The 22,044-nt window shown below is 45.4% G+C and overlaps 1 protein-coding gene across 4 annotated transcripts in view; it reads right to left on the bottom strand.

Moving 5' to 3' along the window:
- The window catches only part of HOOK3 (hook microtubule tethering protein 3), a 1,476,018-nt gene that overhangs the window by 529,404 nt on the left and 924,570 nt on the right, over positions 1 to 22,044 (bottom strand). For all 4 annotated transcript variants that reach the window (XM_085636641.1, XM_085636638.1, XM_085636639.1 and 1 more), the window contains one exon: positions 20,054 to 20,194. In XM_085636641.1, coding sequence (XP_085492767.1) covers positions 20,054 to 20,194 — 141 coding nt within the window. The remainder of the gene's footprint in view (positions 1 to 20,053; positions 20,195 to 22,044) is intronic.

Genomic DNA, 22,044 nt, shown 5'->3' with positions numbered 1-22,044 from the left:
CATAAAATGAATAAAAGGAGATGGTACAGTGAGAAGCCCATCTATTGGCAACGTAACCGTGCATCCATGAAGTGAAATGAGTTTCCTGTACAAGGGGTATGTGAATGTGATGCCCGTTTAACCTGTTCCATGCGTCGGACAGCCCCCGGCCTCCGACGTCACAGTGGGCGTGTGCAGAGGACGGCCGGGGGCCGTCCGAACCCAACCCACTCATTAATTCTCCGGCACCGCGGCGTCAAGGGGTTAAAGCTTCTAATATCTGACATTTTTATTGGGGTTTGCCCAGTCCTCTAGCACTCCAGGTCAGACCGGATATCTTTCTTCCCGCTCCGCTATCATGCCTAGTTAAAGAGATGAATGTGTATACTGACTGGCAGCTATGGTGTCATGGTTCCCAGTGCCCAAAATCGTAGGTGTTTAATATGAGCATTATTTCTCTGTGTGTCGTGGTAGGGTAAAAGAAGAAGAACCCCAGCGAACGTCCCTCCCTTGTTCCACCCACTATGATGGCCCAACCCCATCAGGGCACTGTACCCTCCCATTCCACAAAAAACAAAGCCAGCTCTGCCAACTGGGCAATTAAACAAAAACTAAAGCTAGGGACAGATATTTAAATAAGGGGTGTAACTTGTGGTTATCACCAGCTGACCGCACAGTTACACCCTCAACTGACAGCTGAGTGTGCTTGGGGGGTGGGGTGTGCAGGGAAGAGGAAGGGGGTATATTTTATGAACACCAACAGAACACTCTTATAATTTCTTGATACTTGGTATAGGAGGTGAATGATGAATGTAACAACCAGATTATTAAGTTGTGTACAGGTCCGAAGAGTGTACGATCATGCTAACAACATATATCTTAACAAAACAACACATGACAATAATATCACATTGTAAATAAGGGCATTTATGATAGGCAGCAGGTCACCGGAACCCCATCCTCCAAAGAACCAAGGAGGAATGAACCGCCCCCAGACGGAGTCACCCGTCAAGAACAAGGAAGGCACTCACAGGAGACAGCACCCCACTGGGAGGTGAGTACCGAACCCAACCCAAGGTTCCTCGCAGAATAGGGGAGGAAGGGCGGGCCGTGAAGGAATCTGCGGCTAGAATCGTCCCTACCAGATACATTGTTACCGAAGGTAAGTAACTCGTACATCTGATAGAGACTACTAGCTGCAGATTCCTTCATGTAGAATAGATACCCTAGCAATACCCCCTGGGAAGGAGGTTCTGCAAAAGGACCCCACCAGCCAATGCAGGACAGAGGGCCCCACAGGGGACCAGAGCTGTGGACCAGGTAGAACCTCACCCCTGCCAGGCCAAAGGAACCCCCACCCCCACAAGCAGAACCCCACTGACCTCAAGGGGATGTAGGAGGGAAAAAAGGCTGAAGAGGCCCGGACCCTCAAAGCAGAGGAACCAAGGGCAAGGACCGACAGGCCGAAGCACCCCCACTCCCCTCACAAGGCAACACAGCTTCTGCCCAATGCCAAGACAGGAAAGCAGAAGAAGAAGAAGCCTAGAGGACCCAAGGAAACTAGGCAAAAGAAGGTGAACCCACCCCAGATGAAAAGCAGCCTGCCAACCAGAACAGCGCCGGCAGTCAAAGCCAGAAGCAAGAACAACAGCCCGAGCCCCAGGAAGTCCGATAAGGTGACGCCTAGCAAGGGAGGACACATGATCATCCCAGACCTCAGGACAGGAGCTGGGATGGGGGTGAGGGGATTTCCGGGCCACCACGAAGCAAAAGCAACCTACCTAAACGCAATGGAGAACAGGCACCCAAAGGCAACCAGAACCCTCTAGCAGAGCGCAAGCTATATGACAGCTACCACTACCCCACATAGGGTACGTTAAGTCCCAAGATATGGGAACACTCTTTGAAAGAACTTCCGCCATAGAGGAAAAAAACAAAAGAGCCACAGGGAAGGAAACACCCCCGCTGAAGGCTTGACAAGTAGCCCAAACTTAGAGCCAAGTCCACGCAACAACTCCTGCAGAACCACACACAATCAACACAAGGGCCGTCCAGCAACCAACAATGCCAAAGTCCCAAGGAAGGACGTTAAACGGCTAGAAAACACACTGCACAGTCAGAACAGCCGGCCCAAGAAGGCCCAGAATCAACCCCACTCAGAAGTCACTGAGGAGGGGACAGAGGAGGATAAGGCGGAGGGGGAGGAGGAGGAGGAGGACAGAGCCCTGCCAAGAGCCTTTGGATGGCGGTGTCAGCCGGGGCATGGAACAACAGGCTGCCATCAAACAGAAGGTCGATGAGTCGCTCCCGAATATTCTCCGGGAATACTCCATCCCGAAGTCAAGCATGGCGACGGAGAGCGACAGAGGAAGCCATGGCCCGGCCCAGCACCTCCAAGATATCCAGAGCGGAGCGGAGAATAAACGCCGCAAGCTCCCGGCCATCAACGCATGATGCCGCAAGTCCACCAGGCCAGACTCCTGGGACGCTGCAGATCCCAGAGACTCTGCAGAGTCGCACAAACAGGAGGAGGCCCTAGCCAGCACACACAAGGTGATAAGGGCCCGCAGGGCCGAGCTGGTCGAGGCGAACATGTTGCGTCCCCAAGAGTCTAGCCAGCGGGCCTCTCGGGATGGCGGAGTCAACAGCGGCGGCAGGGAGGGAAACGCAGTCCGCAAAAGGGGGCTGGCAGCTGAAGGGATAGACACGCCGGGTCACGCGGCGCCGGAAATGCTGAGGCACCGGGTCCCCTGAGGCAGGACGCTTCCGAGCCCCCGTCAGCGAAGAAAGGAGAGAACCTTCAAAGGGAAGTAAGATTTCCCTCCCACCAGAGCCCTGGTGGAGGACGTCCAATAGATGGTCCGCCGGAAAGTGAGCCACCGGATCACCCATGTGCAGGATGCCCACAGCCGTGGACACCGCGGGAGCGAAGGCCGCACCTGCCTCCGTAGGGCCCCGCGGCGGAGAAATCAACTCCTCAGTGGGCAACGGCTGCAAACTAAGACGGCCGTCCCCGAAGCCAAGCGGGGCGGGCAAGGGCCAGACCTGGAAGTCAGAAGGAGCCAAAGAATGAGGGACCTGCCGCTGTTCTGCCGAACACCTCAGCCCCAGGAAGGGCGGGGAGCCGCCCTTCGACGCCGGTGAAAAAGACACCACACGGTGACCGGGGAGGACGACACCAATATGCATGCCTTCGGAGAAGGAGCGTCCGAAGACGAATCCGTGGTACGACCCCTGCAGGGAGCTGTAGATTCCGCTGCCTGAGGCAGGACGTCGACACCAGCCGGCATCACCGGACAAGGGACCTCCAAGTCACCCCGCACTGGGGACCAGAGTGGAGACCGGAGTAGAGCTGGAGCCGCACCGGCCCCGGACAGCGCCGGAGTGACGCTGACCCGACCCCCGCCGAGGCAGCCACCTGCGCGGGGGATCGAGACGGGCTGGGGAGTGGCACGAAGCCCTCCAACAGCCGCGGCCCAGAATGAGGCGAAGATCGCTCGGCAACCCATGCGGCGGCGCCAGGGACGATTCAACCTCCGACTCGCCCTCCGACGAGGCAGCCACCTGCGTGGAGGGACGAGAGGGGCCCGGAGAGGGACGAGGGGTCTCCCCTCGGCCTCGACCCGGAGCAGGACGAGGAGGGTCCACTGACCTCCGTGGCTCCGCACAGTCCAGCTGCTGCCGGCGCTGTAGCGGCGTCACCTCGGCCTTAGACAGGACCACCCTGTCAAAGGACCGAGAGGGGGTCGGGATGTGACCCGAGCCTCAGCGACCTCCCGCGACACCACAGGGACCCCCGTGGGAGTTTGCAGCGAGGCAGAGATGCCGTGGCCTGAAGGAGGTGCACCAGAGGAGCCGCACCCCGACAGTACCACATCCTGGATCCAAACCAGTCGGCTCCAGGGCCAGAGCCACCGGCGGCGCCGTAGAGGGCCCTGCACAGAGCGAGGGATCTGCCGACGCCCCAGGAGGGGAAGGAGGAGGAGACGCCAGCGAGGCCGGCCACGTAGGTTTCCATTTGGACTCTCGACGCCCCAACAACGGGAAACGGTGGATAGGACGACACGCGGGGGCGCATCACCCGCAGAGAGTCCATGCCCCCGGGAGGCAGGAACCCAGCACCCGGGGACAAACTGCGACACTTACCCACTGGGGAGCGACACTCACGTGACATCGGAGAAAGGCGAGTACGACGACCACGGCAGAGTCTGAAGCCGTCCGTCGAAGCAGACCGAGGGGAGGACGTCGACCTGGAGAGACGTGCCGAGAGAAGTTTCATCTGGCGCTCCCACCGCAACTTCGGCTTCAACTGTTGGCACTGCGTACAGTCTGTGGTGCCGTGATCCTCCCCCAAACACCACATACAAATGAGGTGAGGATCCGTCGCCGACATAAGATGCCCACAAGACGTGCAAGTCTTAAAGCCCGAAGGCATTCGCACACTGTTCCACTAAAAAATGGAAGAAAAAAAGGGCCCAACAGGAAAAACTGACGTGGGCACGCCGGGCAGGTCTTATGTGACCTCGCTGACGTCACGTACGCAGACCACGCCTGGGCGGAGTCGCGTGATGTCGCCCCGCCCCCAGTGCGCAGGGATGCTGTGGCAAAATGTTTACGGATCCAGTCTCACGCCTGGGGATAATTCTACGTGAAGGAATCTGCGGCTAGTAGTCTCTATCAGATGAGCCAGCCAAAACATGCTTCGCCTCTTTTGAGGCATGCAGGCCTGGGGCTTTGTTGGAAAGGGAGGTTTGAAAAAGACAAATAGTCCTAATATGGTTGGTGCTTGGAGTCAGGCTGGAGGAATATACCCAAAGTTCTAATATGCATTACCTGCCGTAAGCATATCCCTATGATGAAAAGTAAGAAAAAAAACAGTTATAAGATAATGCAGCAGAAAGTGAGAGAAAGCTGTGCACAAATGAGTGCTCACCTAATGAAGTCGGAAGGAAGCCCCGGTCCAAAAGGAGGAGTGGAGTGTGATAATGTTGTGCAGTCTATTGTATGGGATAGAAGGGAAGTGCAAGTGGTGTTTAGATAACGAGGTGGAGAAGGGTCAGAAATACTAGCTAGTGTCATTGTGGTAGACGCACATACTAGGGTGACCATATTGTAACAGTGGGGACATGAGATAATGCTGCAATTAAGCCCGAGCAGCAGAAAGTGAGAGAAAGTTGTGCGCAAATGGACGCTTCCCTATTGAAGTTAGAAGGAGGAAGAAAACAAGTCTATTGCTGTCCAAAACAAGGAGCAGTGTGGTCATGCCGTGCAGCTCATTATAGGAGAAGTGGATGTGGTCTTAAGATAAAGAAGTGGAGAAAGGGATCAGGGGTACTAGCAATGTCACATGACAAATGAGCATACAAGGGCAGTCATATTGGAAAGATGGGAACATAGGGTGGTAGATGTGTGATACTTGGTCAATCACAATGGAAAGACGTAATATGGTCATACGGAGGTCGTGTCAGACGATAGAGGAAAGAATCAACAATTCAGAGTATTAAGCCTGAAAAAAGGACAGCCATATTGGAATGGTGTAGAAAAATTGATAAATGTATGGTCAGAGCAGTAAGTAATACCATCAAAAGTGGCACGTATCTTCAACCCGGTTGCCAAATATAATAAAGTATAAGGCAAAACCAGTGCTTAATTTGCAGCAGAATGAGTGCTGGTGTCCAAAGCTCTGCCTAGAAGCCCACGGCTGACGCTATTAGAGGTCAGCCAAAGCTGCACGGTCTTGAATTCACCTCAGCCTCTTTAATCCACTGCCAGACACCCCTTCCCCTTTATCTCACTCTTGCAGGTTCCTGCTTTCTCTCTTTAGAACAGTTTTTCCATCTTTGTCTTCCTCCTCCTTTCCCTTTTGTGTTTTCTCTCTCTCTCTTGCTCTCAGAAAATGTCTGATTACTAAAAATAAGTGACGATACCCAAAAATAAATGCTGTGGCCCCCACGGGAACCACTGGCTCAAAATAAGTACCTGACAAAGGACATTGGGCACCAGTATGGTAGACACTGAGCAGAAAAGTGGTCCCGTCAGTGTCACCATCTGAAATTTTCATAATTATCTGCTTAGTGGTCATATGTTATTGAGGTGATCCAATGCGTTATTGCAGTAGTACATACAGCATCTTTTCATACAATTCTAATTCAGGAATCATGGGCTTTATCCTCTCTCCATAGATCTGGCTACATTTCCTTTTGTAACAACGCCTTATCATTCTTAAAAGGCAGACCGTCTGGTGGCCTGATAATTAAGATTAAAATCTCTCTTCACTTTCGAGGTAAAAGGCTGGACATTTTGTCACATAATATCTTAGGATTCAACCGTAGTACTGTAAAGGGAGCTCAATCAACGTTCTGAACATTTACAATTGTGCGACTCCCAAAAACAAGGAATCTTCTACTATTGCCATTGTGGATAATGTTCTTTCTTCGACCTCTAGCTCGGAGTTCCCCAGTGGGCGATTTTATTACCACCTACGAGCCCATAGACGTTTCTATAACTTAAAGCATAGATAAAGCCCTTGGTATTCCATCTCTACAGGCAGACTTTTTAAAAGCTTGGTCTACTGCTGCTTTACTGCTAGCCTCCTTGACATTCCTTTGGTCTCAATGCTTGCAACAGATTATCTTAGTCTGATAAATTTCGAGCTTTCAAGTTGAAAAGGGGTGATAAGAAATTGTGCATTTATTACTGCAACATTGACATCATACTTTGTAATAATCTTAGTAACTTCAAGGTTACTACTAGAGATGACAGTGGCCATAATGCCTTAAAACTAATACTGTCAGGTGAACTTCTTTATCACCTCTCAGTACCCATAATACAGTTCTTATAATCTCCATCCGTCTCCAATAAGAGAATGGGCATCAAATGGACGTCTACAGCAAACAATCAAACTCTTGGCTGAAATGTATACCCTTTTTCTTGCCATGAGGCTATTGTGGAATTCTCTTCCTGCCCTATTAAGTTGATATTAGCCAACCATTCCTCCTTTAAGTCTCTCAAAGACCTTTTTTCAAGGTTGTATAAACCACGTCAGAACAAACCACCTAAATCAATTCCTTGATAGGACCAAGATTGCCGTAGGGCCAAGACGCACCTTAGAAGGGAGATTAAAGAACACTGCTTTTCAAACCCCTCGCAAATCTGACAATAAGATCCTAAAAGCTAAACCATGTAAATGGAATTAATCTGTCTGGCAGGATTAACTTGATGCTGCACAGGGCAGGCAAGAGGTGTTATTCTAGCGGATCATTGCTCATGGCCTTGCCGGGGCCAGTACCCAGACTTATTATTTTATACCACCAGCAGTCTGGACAGACCACTTTTCAACGCTCTATGCTGACCCCTCACACGCTCATTCGAATCTTGCCACTCCTCACATTGTTCTGCCTGTGTGCAAAGATGTGCCTTTTTCCCTGACTGATATAAAATTGGCTATTGACCTTTTACACCAAGGTAAGGCCCCCGGACCCAATGCCCTTCCAGGCGATTATATAAATCTAAAATTGATACCTGGGCCGGTTATATAAATTCTCTTTCACATGGGATTTTTAAAGGGGACGATTTACCTTCTACTTGGGCCGGGCCCATATCATTCCCATTTTTAAAAAGGGAAACAGGATTGAACCTAAGAACTATAGACCCTTAAGCCTTCTAGACAACGTACAAAAATCTTCTGTTCTCAGTTTCTTACTATGCTTAAGGACTGGGCAGATGACACTAAAATATTGTCCCCTTTTTAGGCTGGGTTTTGGCTCATGATTAGCACCCTAGATCAAGTGCTTAAATTTCTTCTCACTGTTTGGAAATACACCATTCTATCCAAAGACCACCTTTACGCTGCTTTTGTTGACCAGTTCGATCTGGTCCCCAGGTGTATTGTCTGGGAGGTCCTCTGTGATCAGGGTGTCCCTCCTGAAATTCTAAACATAGTTTTTAGGCTTCATCAATCTAGTTTTGCGAGATGCGGCCCAGGGGATGAACTGACAGATCGCATCCCCATCCCCATTTCCAGGGGAGCACGCCAACGGTGTATTTTGGCACCTGCTCTATTTTTTCTTTTACTCAATGGGGTAGTTGATTACCACATCCCACAGCTGAGTGGAATGAACATCCCTGTGCTCCTCTTCGTATACACCCTACTCCTCTCTAGAACTCCATTTGGCCTACAAATTCTCCTAACTAAATTCGATGACTTTTGTCCCTCAAGAGGGTTAGAAATTAACATACAAAAGTCCAAACTTATGGCTTTTAGACCCAATAGAATCTTAAGTATCAACTCACCATAGGATCCACTTCCCTTGCCGCTGGTTTAAACTTTTGATCACCTTTGAGTAAGGATCTCTAACTACCTTTCCTTGTCCCCGCAGATCCTCAAAAGTAGCTTGATTATTCCTCATACCTCTGCTGATAATTTAAAAATGTGATGGTCTACAGAGCCAAAATTCAGACAGCTGCACTTTATGGTGATGAGTTATGGGGACATACAAATTCAAACTCACTAAAATCTAAGGAGCTTAAGTTTCTTAAGTCCGTGTCGAAACTTGCCCAGTCTGCTCCTACTTTACGTATCACACTAGATACTGCTCATAAAGGTGTAAATTATCTTGCTGCCCTTAAACCCCTTTCTCTATTGGATCAGACTTTGATTCAACCCTGAATTGGATCTGTATAGAAGGGATGTTCTTGAAATTAATAGTCTAGATCTAGGTCACAAGATCAATTGGTCCACCCACATCAAGGAATGATTTACAAAACTATGTCTGCAGCCTTTTTATATCTTCCTTGAATGTGTCACTCTTAATTTTAAGACCATCTTAAAGAGAACCAACTGGAATGTTTTAGTGGCCCAGTGGCATCAATCAACTAACCTGGAACCCCTATCATTCCAACTCTTGTCTTGCAAACCTGCCTGTAAATTTGAGGGTTAACTTGATGAGATCTATGGCGAAAAGTCTATGCATCAAATTTCATTTTGGCATTCTGTCGTTAAGGGCCTTCACAAAAAAATGGTCTCAAGACTCTTCTGATGTCAGAATGCAAATTGTGTGGGCACAAGCTTGAGGATACTGATCACTTAATTTTCTTTTAGCCATTCTATTTGCATCGTAAGCGCAAATGGATCCATCCCTTCTGCCTCATTTTGGACATTGATAGACTCCGGGTGGCTCGTAGGATCTTCACAACTAACCCCTCCAGAATCACAGCATTCACCATCAGGAGATCTCCATTTGTGGCTTGGTCCATATGTTCCAGATCTCTTTCCATTGATTCCTTGAACTCGTTAAATTTGATTTCTGTAGTCCTTAAACCATATATACGTAGCAATCGAAACACTGTCGGACTATGTGTTTTACTTTTAGGAATTTTATCCGACCTCTAAATGATAGATGAGTGAATGTAGGTTCTCTTTATATCCAATCTATGGCATAATTGGTTTTGAAGTTTAGACAACCTAACCATATTTTGCCTAGCCGAGGTTAGTGAGCTCTGCCCTTCTGTTGCCTCTGAAGGGAGATGGCCTGGCAATAGGCCACGACCACCTGGCCTTTTATTTCTAGCTGCTTGATTACATTGTTTCCCAGTTTGGCTTTATCTAGATTCAATCACTATAATTGTAGGAGCACATAGCATACCTTTAATTGAGGTTTGTGTCCTCCTCCCCTTTTTACTTGAACATGCAATCCATCCTATTTTCGATGTTTTAGTCCTAATCCTTAGTTGTGTTCATTCACAAAAGTGCTTTTATTTGTTCCATTTCCCCTATGTAATGTTTCAGACACATCTAGAAAGTAACTGTATTTTTATGCATATTGGGTATTATGTTGTATTATGTTTTTATCTAATTGGACAATATACTGAAGTACGATGCTATGCCACTATGCACCATATCTGGATGTTATTGCTCTTAAATGTACTTTTATACCTGCAACTTGTTACCTTCAACCATTGTGACATCCTCTGATTTATGATTGCTGCTAAGTTTGTCCATTTTGTTTTTGTTCTGTACGTTTATGGCCTTTTCGACTAAATAAAGTTTTACTACTAGTACATCCAAGGAAAATTGTATACCTTTATGGACACATGTGAGAAGTTGGCCTGGCATATGCTGGTCACTAGTTATAGTGGCCACCTTGCACCAGTCCAATTCGACTCTTATGGTAGTCCTAGTGGTAGCTGTGGAGAGCAGCCTTCAGGCTAAGTCTCAGAGGAATGTAAAGCAGCTTGTTTTACCTTATAATCTCTTGAATTACCAAATGAAAGGGCACCACACAGGTATATATATCAAATATATATGTATTTATTACTAGACACACACTACTAATCACTTTACGAGATTAGAAGCCAGGTACACATTCAAATGTCAACGTTTCACAATAAATTCAGCACAAATATGGCTGGAGCCCTAGGGGCGTACCAGACCATATACTAAGAAAGTGGTATAAGGATGTCGACTTGCAGAATGACAAGGCCTAGGGCCTGGGGAATCGCTGGGGCTTCACTACTGCAGTGTTAGCAGGTAAGTAACAGGCCCACGGGAGACGCATGCAGTGTGTGAACACAGCCGCGGGTTCCCTATTAGTTATAATGGAGCAAGTCGTGGTTTGATTTTTAAAGTTTTAGGGCACTTCGAGGAAGTCTACAAGCAAGCCACTTACAAGGGAAGTACTTCGAGGGCCAACACACACTAGGGCACCGGAGTGCACGAGTTATCTCACCCAGGGAAGCCGGGTGCATAGGTGTCTTTTGGTGTCAGGTCGCGTTGCTGTTTTCTATGGAGACCAAAGAAGACTTGCTGCTTGCGTCGACTGAAGAAGTGTCCGGTGGAATCCGAAGGTTGATTCAAGATGCTAAGACCTGAAAATTGAAGGGATAGTGTTCAAGGTCACTTGACAGTGACTGGTGGCCAGCAAGATGGATGACCACAGATGTCGCGTCGATTCAGGTCGTCGATGGTGTTTTGACTCTTCGCTCACGAGGTCCAGGAAGGATCGACGATGACCAGCAGCTGGATTTGGAGTGTCCCACGACGTCTGCAGCTGATGGCGGTGTCGGCAACCGGATTGGAGCCAACAAGCCTTGGCAACCGCAAGTCTCGTGTAGACTGAAGAAAGTCGATGGTGCAAGACCAGCAAGGTCTGAGGGACTCACCCAGCGAGGGTGAGTGAGGGCAGGCCTGGAGCAACCAGGGGAGCCCTTTGAGTCGTTAAGAATGTCTTCGGGGGACAAGCTAGCCAACGGGCAAGGGATCGCGAAGACGCCTCTTCAGGAAATGCTTCACAGGAGCCCACGGTCACTCGGGACGGGGTAGGCCGCTGATTATTGCTGTAAGACCTGCTGGAGGCTTGGGCCACAAATGGTCCAAAGCACAAGTTCGTAGAACGTTGTTAAGGGATTGCACTCGACAATAGTACATGGTCCCCGGGTATTGCTGTTCCTTGTCACTCGTGGGGTCCACTCGCCACAGCTTTGCTGGGGACTCACAATGGCCGTCGAAAAGTCAGGAAATCCACTTCCGGGGCAGCAGGGACTTCGAACTCTGGCGGGAGCGGGAAAGTTTGCAACCGTTGATTAAGGTGTTTGGTGCCTGCCAAGCAGGGGAGTCACTCCTTGACTCCAAGGGAGATTCTTCTGTCTTCCAAAGGTAGTGGAACGTCGAAGGGCCAGGATTCTTCTTTGTAGAGCGTCGTCCAGGGTTATCTGAATTGCAATGGCAATGCTTGCTATCTTATAGTGAAGATAGGGGAGGGACTAGCTCTATGACCACTCCTCTAGGAGGGTCAGGGGAGGGGGTGGTTACACCCACTTCCCTCTGTCCAGTTTCGCGCCAGAGCAGGGACAGGTAGCCCCTGAACCGGTTTGAGCTGGCATATGCACAGAGGAGCCTACTGCTCCCCCAGTGCAGGACTTCAAAGCACTCTAGGAGTGCACCCACCCAGCTCCAATACACTAAATCCTGTCTGGAAGGCGGTGACACCTCCCTGTGACAGGATGGCTTTTGTTGGGCTCCCTCCACTGCGAGTTTCAGTCAGCAGCAGGAGGGCAGCCCAGTGTCTGTGCTGGTGGCATCCATTTTGTGATGCCAGGGCTCTTTCAGATTTCTGTCGTTAAGTACAGTGGGTACATGTCATCCCCTCTAGAAGGGTGGGATCATACTCCCACAACAGTTACTGGTGTGGGGGTATGATTCCAAGTTGTTTGACACCAAACACGACATGTTTTGATGCAGTCATTCCAAAGTTAGCATTTACCGCAAGGTTATAAAGCACTTAAGAGTATATGGTTTAACCGCATCCACAAACAGCCACAAGGAATAGACCCTCCCAGCTGCAGAGGGGCCCTGCTCAGGCAAAGGCACCCCCTCACATGGTAAACCAAGCACCCTGCCCTCAGGATTGATAGGGCCTGCCATAGGGGTGGCTGATAGGTTTATATGTGTGTGTATGGTGAGACATAGAAACCTATATCTCTGTGAGGAGTGCTAACACTACCTCACACAGGCTACAGTAGCAGGCCTGTGGTGTCAGATTGAGAATGCTTCCCAGGGGTGGCATAATACATGCTGCAGCCCCTGGTAGGCCCGTGAAGTACCTATGCCCTAGGCCTAGGTACCTAAGGTACCATATACTAGGGGTTCATTAGGTACCACAGTATCCAATCACTAGTGCATCTAATATGCACACCAAGTCGTTTAGAGAGAACAGAGAGACTGGGGCCCTGATTAGCAGGGACCCAGCCAGACTAGGTCAGAAACCAGTGTATACATCAGAAAAAAAGTGAGGGCAACATAAGTGCAGATCCTACTCTCCTACAACACAGAACTCTATCTTTGTCTCCAACGACTTCATTTATTAGGTATGACTTATTGGTTTACAACGGAAGACTTTTTTATTCCACCCCCTTACACAGATCAATGCAGCCTGCAATAGCTCCCCTATAACCTAATACATCCTTTTGCCCTACCTCTTCAAAGATTGACCTTTCACAGACACGAGCACCCCACTTAGAACTATAATACTTTTTCCAATAAACTGCCATTGTTATACACCTAGATATCGTTTGGAACAGATTGCAGTGATAACCTTCCAGAGTGAAGAGCACACATACTGTTGAAATTTGTATACTCTATAATAATGGCAAGTTTGTTTCCTTTTTTAAAAAAATCTTTTGTCTCTCTGTTCTATCTGTTACCATTGTATTAGAATTTACTACAATCCCTTTTTTTGCATGTCTGCTTTACTTGTTATTATATATTATTGCACTTATAATTTTTATGTTTAATAATAATTATACACCCTATATAGCCTTGAAAAATCCCCAGGCTTGTGGGCTGCACAAAGGGCCAAACACAGGTTGGCTGGTTCATTAATTCCCAAGAAAATTAGAATCATGAAAAATTAATTTTACCTACTACACTGTGAATGTCTCACTGATTAGAGATTGACTCATTAATGATTTCTAACCTTATATGAACTATCTACCCCACATACAACTAATTGTGCTTGTTCTTGTGGGCACCAGAGGTATTGCCTACTTCTAGGGAATGACACTTACAACTGAAAATATAGCCATTCCAGGGTAGCATTGCCCTCTGGACTTTATCCCTTCCTCCCTTTAATTTTGCCTCTGGAGTATGTTATTCACCAATCAGCAGAGTGGTGTCAGTTCTTGACACTTTTTCTGCATCCAAGGATACATCTTCCCACAGATTCCTACCCTTATGAATGAGGTGAATAGCAGTAACTATCTACGAGGTACAATTACATAGTGCCAGTTTACCAAGGAAGACATAATATGGAGCTCAGACAAAGTAGTAATCATTAAATGTCTGAGACATGGTTTGCAAAAAGCATGCAAGGGTGATCATGCTGTGGTGTGGAAGATGTCACCACCAGGAGTGGTGAAGGCAGGTAGGACCCTAGCGGAATGGGCACTAATGCCCTGGGGAGGATCTTTCCTGGTTAGGGTGCAACGGATCTAGGTACTGAGGATGACCAATGTGAAAGTGCATTTGGTCACTTGCCTTGCCTTTCATGGCTGCTTCAATATGAAGCAAACAAAAGGGGGATGTGGCGGAATTGATCAAAAGTAATTTTGTAAACTTGAAGGAGAACCTTAGTTAGTCCCTCAATAGATTAATATTCTCGCCACAATCATTTATCATTTTAAGAAACACTCTCACTGGTCTGAGATCCAGATGTATATATCAATCACATATCTACAGTAACATACAAAAACCAAATACAAAAAAAGTTTTTTTGTAATACAAATACTCACAATTATATATATATAAATTCGACATACATAAAACGATCAGATAACGTCATTTATCTTAAACACAGAATCCTTTTTGCCCGAATTATTCTATGGGGCTGCGATAAGCAACATTTTCAAACCTACTATGGGTCGCAACTCTTGTCATCAAGATAACCCTTATGTCGACACCAATCAGGGTAATAATGAGTCTCCACCCCTTTTCCTATATTAGATGGTGTCGTAAAGTTGCTTTTCATAAGAGTCTGGATTTTGTCAGGGCTTCTTTTATGTATCAAGTCAACGCGTTTCAGCCCGTTTCATCTGGGCCTCATCAGGACGGAGGGCTTAAAGGAATCCTTTGCAACTTTCCAGTAACCCTACATACAACTGGACACAGTAAACTGGAAACTGTTCCAGAAATGCTGAATAATTCTTGCAAGGAGTAAATGTGTAGGTGGGGACTATTAGGATTCCTTTGCTGGTACGGGGGAGATAAATCTCAAATCACGCCTTGCCCGGTTTCAAATGAATCGCTTCAGGGAGATCCAAAAACGAAGTTTAACACCAGCAGATCCTATTGATCTTAACGCTTCCAACGCCGAACAGCAGAGCTGATTATCCACTCTGCACGGTTGAGGGTGGCAGATGTGATAGTACACACAAGATTTTGAGGCAGCATTGCCACTGAGGCTGATGGAGACTGCATCTCCTGCCGTTGATGGTATTCACCCCGAAAGGTGCAGTAGAGCAGCTGAGATGTCTTTTGAGAAACTGAGAAGGTTGTCTTTGCTGAGGCTGCATTGCCTTGGAGTAGGATGTATGACAGAGGAACGCATGGCTAAATCATGCGTACCTCTACAACGCAGCCCGAACTACAAATGCGCCTTAAACAAGCATTTCTTTATCATGCATGCCTTTACCATGCATTTTCCGTGTAAAGGCATGATTGATAAGGGGATATGTGTAGGTAAGTCCAATACCCCGACCCCCCCGCCCTAAAATTCGATACCCCCCACCTCGGCCCAAAGAGGTCGAAAACCTACCCAGTCCTGCCCTTATAACTACCCCTTACCAAACCCTGCCACAGTTAAAAAAATAAAAATAAATAAATAAATAAAACTCAGCCCCCCCCACCCTGAGGCCTAAAACTTAACCCTGCACTACCTGTAAAACTACCCCTACTCCTTCCCTCCTTGAGGCCCAAACCCTTTAGCCCTTTAAAAAAAAAAAACTACCCCCTCACTGAGCCCTAAAACCTACCCTCACTCTTAACCCCCAACCTCTGCCCTAGCCCTTAAAAATACCCCAACCCCCTCCTCCGCCCTAAGCCCTATAACCAAGCCCTAAAACTATATCCCTAAAACCCTGCCCCCTTCCAAATGTTACCCCGAGCCCCCCGCATTGAGCCATTAAACCAACCCCCAACCCATTAAAGCTGCCCCAGCCCCACTTACCTGTGCATCTGGAACTTCCTGTCCTGACACTTCCTCTCAGTCTCCCTGCCCATCCGGATAGCTGGACCATGCACTGTCTTAACCAGGCATATGCATGGTTAAGGTAAGCAGGATTTAACTTGTGGGAAAATGGCACACGTGAATCAGCCCGCATAGTAAAGGCTGTTTCCCTTTGAGTGTGCCCATTCACCATCTCTGAATCAAATGGCATGTCCATAAGTGTAGCTTTAACATCTCTTATGAATCCAGAGATACGCATCTAATCATGCCGAAACAGCATAACCTCTGTTCCCATGGATCGACCAACGAAGTCTGCAGGGACTAGACCATGTTTCAACGTTTATTGCATGAATGTAGTCCGTCATTGTCCAGGTCTATAAATACTTTTTTCATCTGGTCTGTCAAGATGATTACTGCAGGTTTTACTAATTCCCATAAATTATAAACAAAGACAGGTGGCATTTGTAGAGCTCTGCCAGAGGCAAAAGCGGTCAGACCAGACAGTAAAAATTAAATTTTCTATCGGGAGCTGCCCTGGGGAAGTTTTAGGTTTTGGTTCAAGGGGGACAATCAGACTTTCTAGTGATGTTTGTGAGGCCAAAAAGTGGGAGACACTGTGGGACTAAGGCATTGGAGTATCTGTGTGAGCTACAAGACCTGAACAGAATTTCTCCAAAGAAGACATGGCAGGATCCAATATAGCCTTATTATATGGAAACAAGGGCTCAACCACTGATTAAGGTGTGGTTGGGATTGCAAGATCACATTCAAATAGTGAGGCTTCGCCTCAGCAGAAGACAAAAGCAATTCCAAGGCTTTAGTGACTTTTCAGACTGCAGTTGTTAAAGGGAAAACTTTCTCTGGAAGAGGGCCAGAGGGTTAAGGGATGTCCTTTTCTGGTGAATTGTCCAGGCCACTCACATTTTTTAAGTCCTTATACAAGCTAGTCTAAGTATTTTAGTGGGAAAGTTTATTATCAGCCTCCAAATCACTTTTCTCCGAGTGGCCACAGTCCTTATCAATCATTTGGAGTGTCTCTTAGTCAAAGCTGAATAACTACTTCATCCGGATGAATCTCTAAGGCCTAGAACAGTGCTTTGCTAGGAGAATATTTCTGAAGTTTATATTAAACTTCTCTCGCCACACAAATATTTTCCTCTAACATAAACTCCTTCAAGAACATCTTCACTGACTGTGGAAGCTGTCAGTTTTGAAGGAGGTTCCAACCAAAGAGTTGACAGGACCTTTTTAGAATTTAACCTTTTGTTTCTGCTTGTGGACTAGAGCCCGGGAAGGCATGGTGCTGTGTTTGGATAGGCTGGAGTTGCTAAGTCCCCTTAGGTGCTGGTCCAGGGGGTAACACAGACTTACCTGTGGCAAGGGATAATGTGCAAGCTTCTACCAGCAGTTCTTTACCAGAAACAACTTGGCCTCCTTTTAGCCTTTGGATACATGGAATCACAATGATTACAGGCCACAAAGTTGTGCTCTGATCCCATACAACATATGCAGATGTCAGGTAGGTCTCAAAGAGAGAACTTCTTTTAGCATTTGTGACAAGGCTTAAACTAAAGACTTTCAGAGGAGGCGTTTGATCTAGTCGCTGTTAAAGTAGTTAGGAAATTTGGCGATGAGACCGTGAGAACAAGTTATGAAACCCACGCGAGAATACCAGTTGTCACTGAATATATTTTTCTGTCATGTCTAGAGGCGAATTTGTGGCTAATGCCGCATGCCCCCACTTGGGGGCGCAACATGAATACTGCTGAGGAAAATCTCTATACTAGTCTAAAGCCTGGAAGGTTAAGTTAGAGTGAAAAAATTGTTGGAATATAAATCCATCAGAATGCTTACATATCACATGGGCCACAATCTTTAAGTAAATATTATGCTCTTATGACCAGAACTAGCCTCTCAGAAAATGAGCAGCTCACAATCTCATTTATATCTAAAATAAAACATGAATAAATCTATCCTCAGTGAACCTCATATTTTAGCTAGTATCGCTTTATTACCCACTGAACTGTGACTGCAATCCAATTCACAACACTGCACCCCTGGATAGGTTTTCTCCTTACATAAAACCATTCACTACAACTAAAGTGTACATTTCTTGCCTTTAAAATGGCACTTGGCTAAGATGTGATAGCCAGAGCTACATTTTAAAGCAAGAGCCATGTTGACCATCTGTTTGGGTAATATTGTTTAAAGCAGCCAGATCAAATAAACATCTAAGCAGTTGGCTTCAAAGGGCGTAGGCAGCATTCTTCCTGGAAGGCAAATCCACAAATGACAAATCTTTAGTGCTGCATCCCACTTTCACAAAGTTATATAGTTCTACAAGCTAGTCATGTAATTCTTGCTTTTTTGCCTTACCGGCAGCATTATACAGGGTCAAGACATGGAGGCCGTAGCTTCAGGCAGGCATGGGCACAAGTCTAATAGTTCTCATATGACTCACCTACTAGGCAATTCTAGCCAGGTCTGCTTTGAAAGGGCTAACTGACCACTCCCTTCCAAGTGTATGCTTGGGGAGAGAATGTGGCCTAACAGCTAGGGTAGTCGACCTCGGAGCTGGGGAACAGGGTTCGAGTCTTGGCAGGGACGCTCAACATTCTATGATTCTGGGCAAATCACTTAATCGCCCCGCGCTTAACAAAAAGGAATGCGTCTGTATGTAACATAACTGGTGCTCATGTAAAGAGCTCTGATAACTCTGGGTCTAGTTAGCGCTATATAAAACTCCACCCCAAAAAATATGCTAGTGTTAAGCCTGGGTGCATGCTTGCCCTGATCTCTTACAGATATATTAACAATTTGGACAGGTGTCATCCAATGCAGCGCAAGATGTACTCTGAACATTTTGATCCCTTCTTGACTTTGAAGAAAATGCAACATTAAGAGAGAGAACAGAAGATGCTTAATATACCAGATAAAGATCGCACAAAGGTAACTTGGAATAAGAAATGAGAAAATGTGGAAATTCTATAAGTTTCAATTGACAGGATTGACTTTTACATCTAATGGAGAATATCAGAAACATGTGGATATGCCGGCTGCCAAGATGAAGCGGAACCAAAATGCTTTGAAGCACTTCAATCCTAAATTGGGCAGCCCATTCTAGATGGTGCCTATCACACAAAGATTGGTGGTCCAATCAGTGTAGGGCTACATATACGGGGATGATTGGGAGATCCATTTTTCCTACAGGCTACTAGAAATAAATTGTTTTGCAAAGAGTATACAGCACCTGTGTGTATTGGGCTAGAGGTGGGCTTGGCCTCCATTTCTTCTTGTCTTAAGGTAGCTCTTACATTTTGTTTTTAAGTTGGAGCAGGAGACTATTGCACTATGTTATGGTAAATTAACCCTCTAGGAAAGGGCAACACTATCTGCTTGGGCCAGTAGAAAATAGTCTCACGGATCCGAACATGCATGGCAAATATCTTCTTAGTATTCTTGTGCTCACACTGAAAGCAACACTTAAAACTTCAATTGACACAGAGGGAAAAGGAAGGAGGGACATGATCAATTAGGCTATCACATCCTACCAAGGAATTCTGGAAAAAGGTGTTTAAAAAAAAATCCAGATGGTGTTTAGCCCATCAGCGGACAATATAAATTTTAAAGTTGGATCAGTTTGCCAATAGTAAATGAAGTTGAGGGGAGGTGGGCAAGCACTCATCACAAAGAAGGAACTTGACTGTGTGATAATTTTGCAATTGAAACCTTCCACTTGTATAGCGATTTGATACATGTTGTACCTGATGGGATAACTCCTCTGGAAGAGCAAACTGCTACCTCACTACTGTTAACTATGCCTACAAGGAAAGAGATTAGCTTTGCTGATGTTAATAACAAGGGGTGGGTATGATACTGAGATTCTTGAGGGCTGTTGGTTATAAACAATTAGTAATGTATATTAGATGTACGTTTTTAATATAATAGATTTTATATACTTTTATGTGTGTATTGTACTATTTCTAAACATGGTCTTTATTGGAAGCATAGTGAAAAATCTTACATTGCAACAGAGAAAAGTACTAATAAAGGAGTATTTTTGTACACACAAAGCATGTCTATTGCTTCATAGCCACACATCCACTCCTCAAAGTTTAACAGTCACACTGTTCAATTGTTAAACATGAGGTATCAAAAGCTTCATGACTATTATATATTTGATTATTTAGGTACATTATTTGTTTATTTTCCTTTTAGTCCCAGTTCAGCAATTCGTCATTAACTGTGCATATCCTCATTTCTAAGACAGATGGATGATTTTTTCACTCCATCTAGGCATTGAGTTTGACACTAGTTGATGTGCCCCAGTACATCATACGACAATTTCACCTTACCTGTTCTCTGTCTCTAGCTCATTCTTTCTCATACTTGCATCATCCAATAAGCTCTGCAACAAGGAAATTTTTTCATTATCAGAGCCTTCTTGGTTAAGCTTTAGAATCTTGTTCTCATGCTGAAGCCGGATAAGTTTCTCCCTGAAAGAACACAAAATTCAAATCATGCAACATGAACAGTAGAAAATGAATTACTGAATGTACTAGTCACTATGCAGCTACCATATTACAGCCAATACGTTCAGGTGTTTGATGAAAGGAGTGGTGTTCCAGGTTATTTTACAACATTTTAACTGGCCGACCAGAGTTGTTATCGCAAAAGGCATTTATCTAAAATCTCTCAACCTCCCTATGTTTCACATGAAAATATGCATACTGCAAAATTATAAAGCTTAACAGTACAGTGCTCGGTCTAATGCCATCCTTATTATTTACTCTCATTTCTCCTTGCAGTCACTAGTTTCTGTAATTTGGGCTGAACGTGAAAACACACACAAAAAGTCTACAATACAGCAGGTGTATATTTAATAAAAAGAAAGAGAACCCAAAAATACTATTATATAGCATGAAACTCTGGGTCACGAAAATCAGAAACAAATATATATGCAATTTCTCAAAGCAGTAAACAGCGTAATATGTGGACCAATCAATAACAAAGATACAGCAATTAAAGTTGATGAACGCACTCTAGTTAAATACCAAAGTAATAATTTTGTATGCTAGCAGAACTGGGCTTTGGGCAGGGAACTCATTGAGACTTAGAGCTGTCAAAAGGAAGCTCAAAGGTACGAGCATCTTCCATGCAAAATGAACAAGCTATTTGCAATGCAATAGTTCACGCATTGGCAAGAGTTAGAGCTATTGGTGTTGTAAACGACAATGTCTTTTACCTGTGTTTTGGTTTGGAGTGTAGTGGGTATATTGGATTGGAGTGGAATTATGTGAGTTGTATTAGATTGGTTTGTTGTGGAAAAGTGTAGGGGTGGAATTATGTGGCGTGGAGCATATTTGTGGGGTGGAATTATGTGTTCAAATAGTTAAAAAGTACTTTATTTCTAAGAAATATAGAGTTAAAGAAATATTAAACACATTTCTAGCTCCTAAAAAGAACGAGGGAAAATAAGAATAGGCAATTTTAGTAACCTAGAACAACAATGCATAGTTATATCCTTCCTCCACAACTATTTGTAGATTATACAATTTCAACTATATAAACATTAGAATATTCCCTACCCAGACCCAATACAATCTACAGCCCAAAGCCTCACATATATTCAAATCCTTTCATTAAAAAACATAGAAAATTGATCAATAAAAGAACAATTAATTCACCCCCAAAAGCATTTTAAGTGTAATGTGCATTACCCCAATCAGGATTCTAAAGTGAAATATGTAAACCAGCTTGCCACAACCTTCCTATTATGGAGTACACTAATTTACTTGATGTCACGTTACTGAGTATAACACCCATCCATACCTGGATCTTAAGCCCAATGGGGAAGATAATGCCTGCTGAGTCTATGATTTTACACAAATATTGACCAACAGCGATAGCTATATCATGGAATATAAGACTATAAATTAGCTCTAACCCCATTTCTATAGTTTGAATCCCTTTTTTTTTTTTTTTAACATAGGGCGAAGTATCTTTCTTCCTTGCCTCAGTGAAGAATACACAGTCCAACAATATATGACTCACTGAATATTTCCTACCTCACTGGCTATTATTCTGAACAACCTCTGTTTTTAATCGCTCGATACACCACCCAGGGTCACTTGCCACCCTCAAGCACAAGAATTCATTCCGCAAGCGCTTGTCTGGAATATTATATTGGTATGGGAACAAATTCGTGGTTTCCTGTAACATTAAGAAAGGAATGGCTCTGCTCCAAATTTTGAGATAATACAAATTCTCTGTCCAATTAGTTTCTTTGGCACTTTGCCCGGGTATACTCTTTGTCTGGTTAATCGAAACCACTTCCCCTCCTTTT

This window comes from Triturus cristatus, chromosome 2_1, assembly GCF_964204655.1.
Source record: "Triturus cristatus chromosome 2_1, aTriCri1.1, whole genome shotgun sequence".
Classification (NCBI taxonomy): Eukaryota; Metazoa; Chordata; class Amphibia; order Caudata; family Salamandridae; genus Triturus; species Triturus cristatus.
Note: the sequence above shows the minus strand (reverse complement) of the source record. Positions and strands in the feature narration are given on the sequence as shown.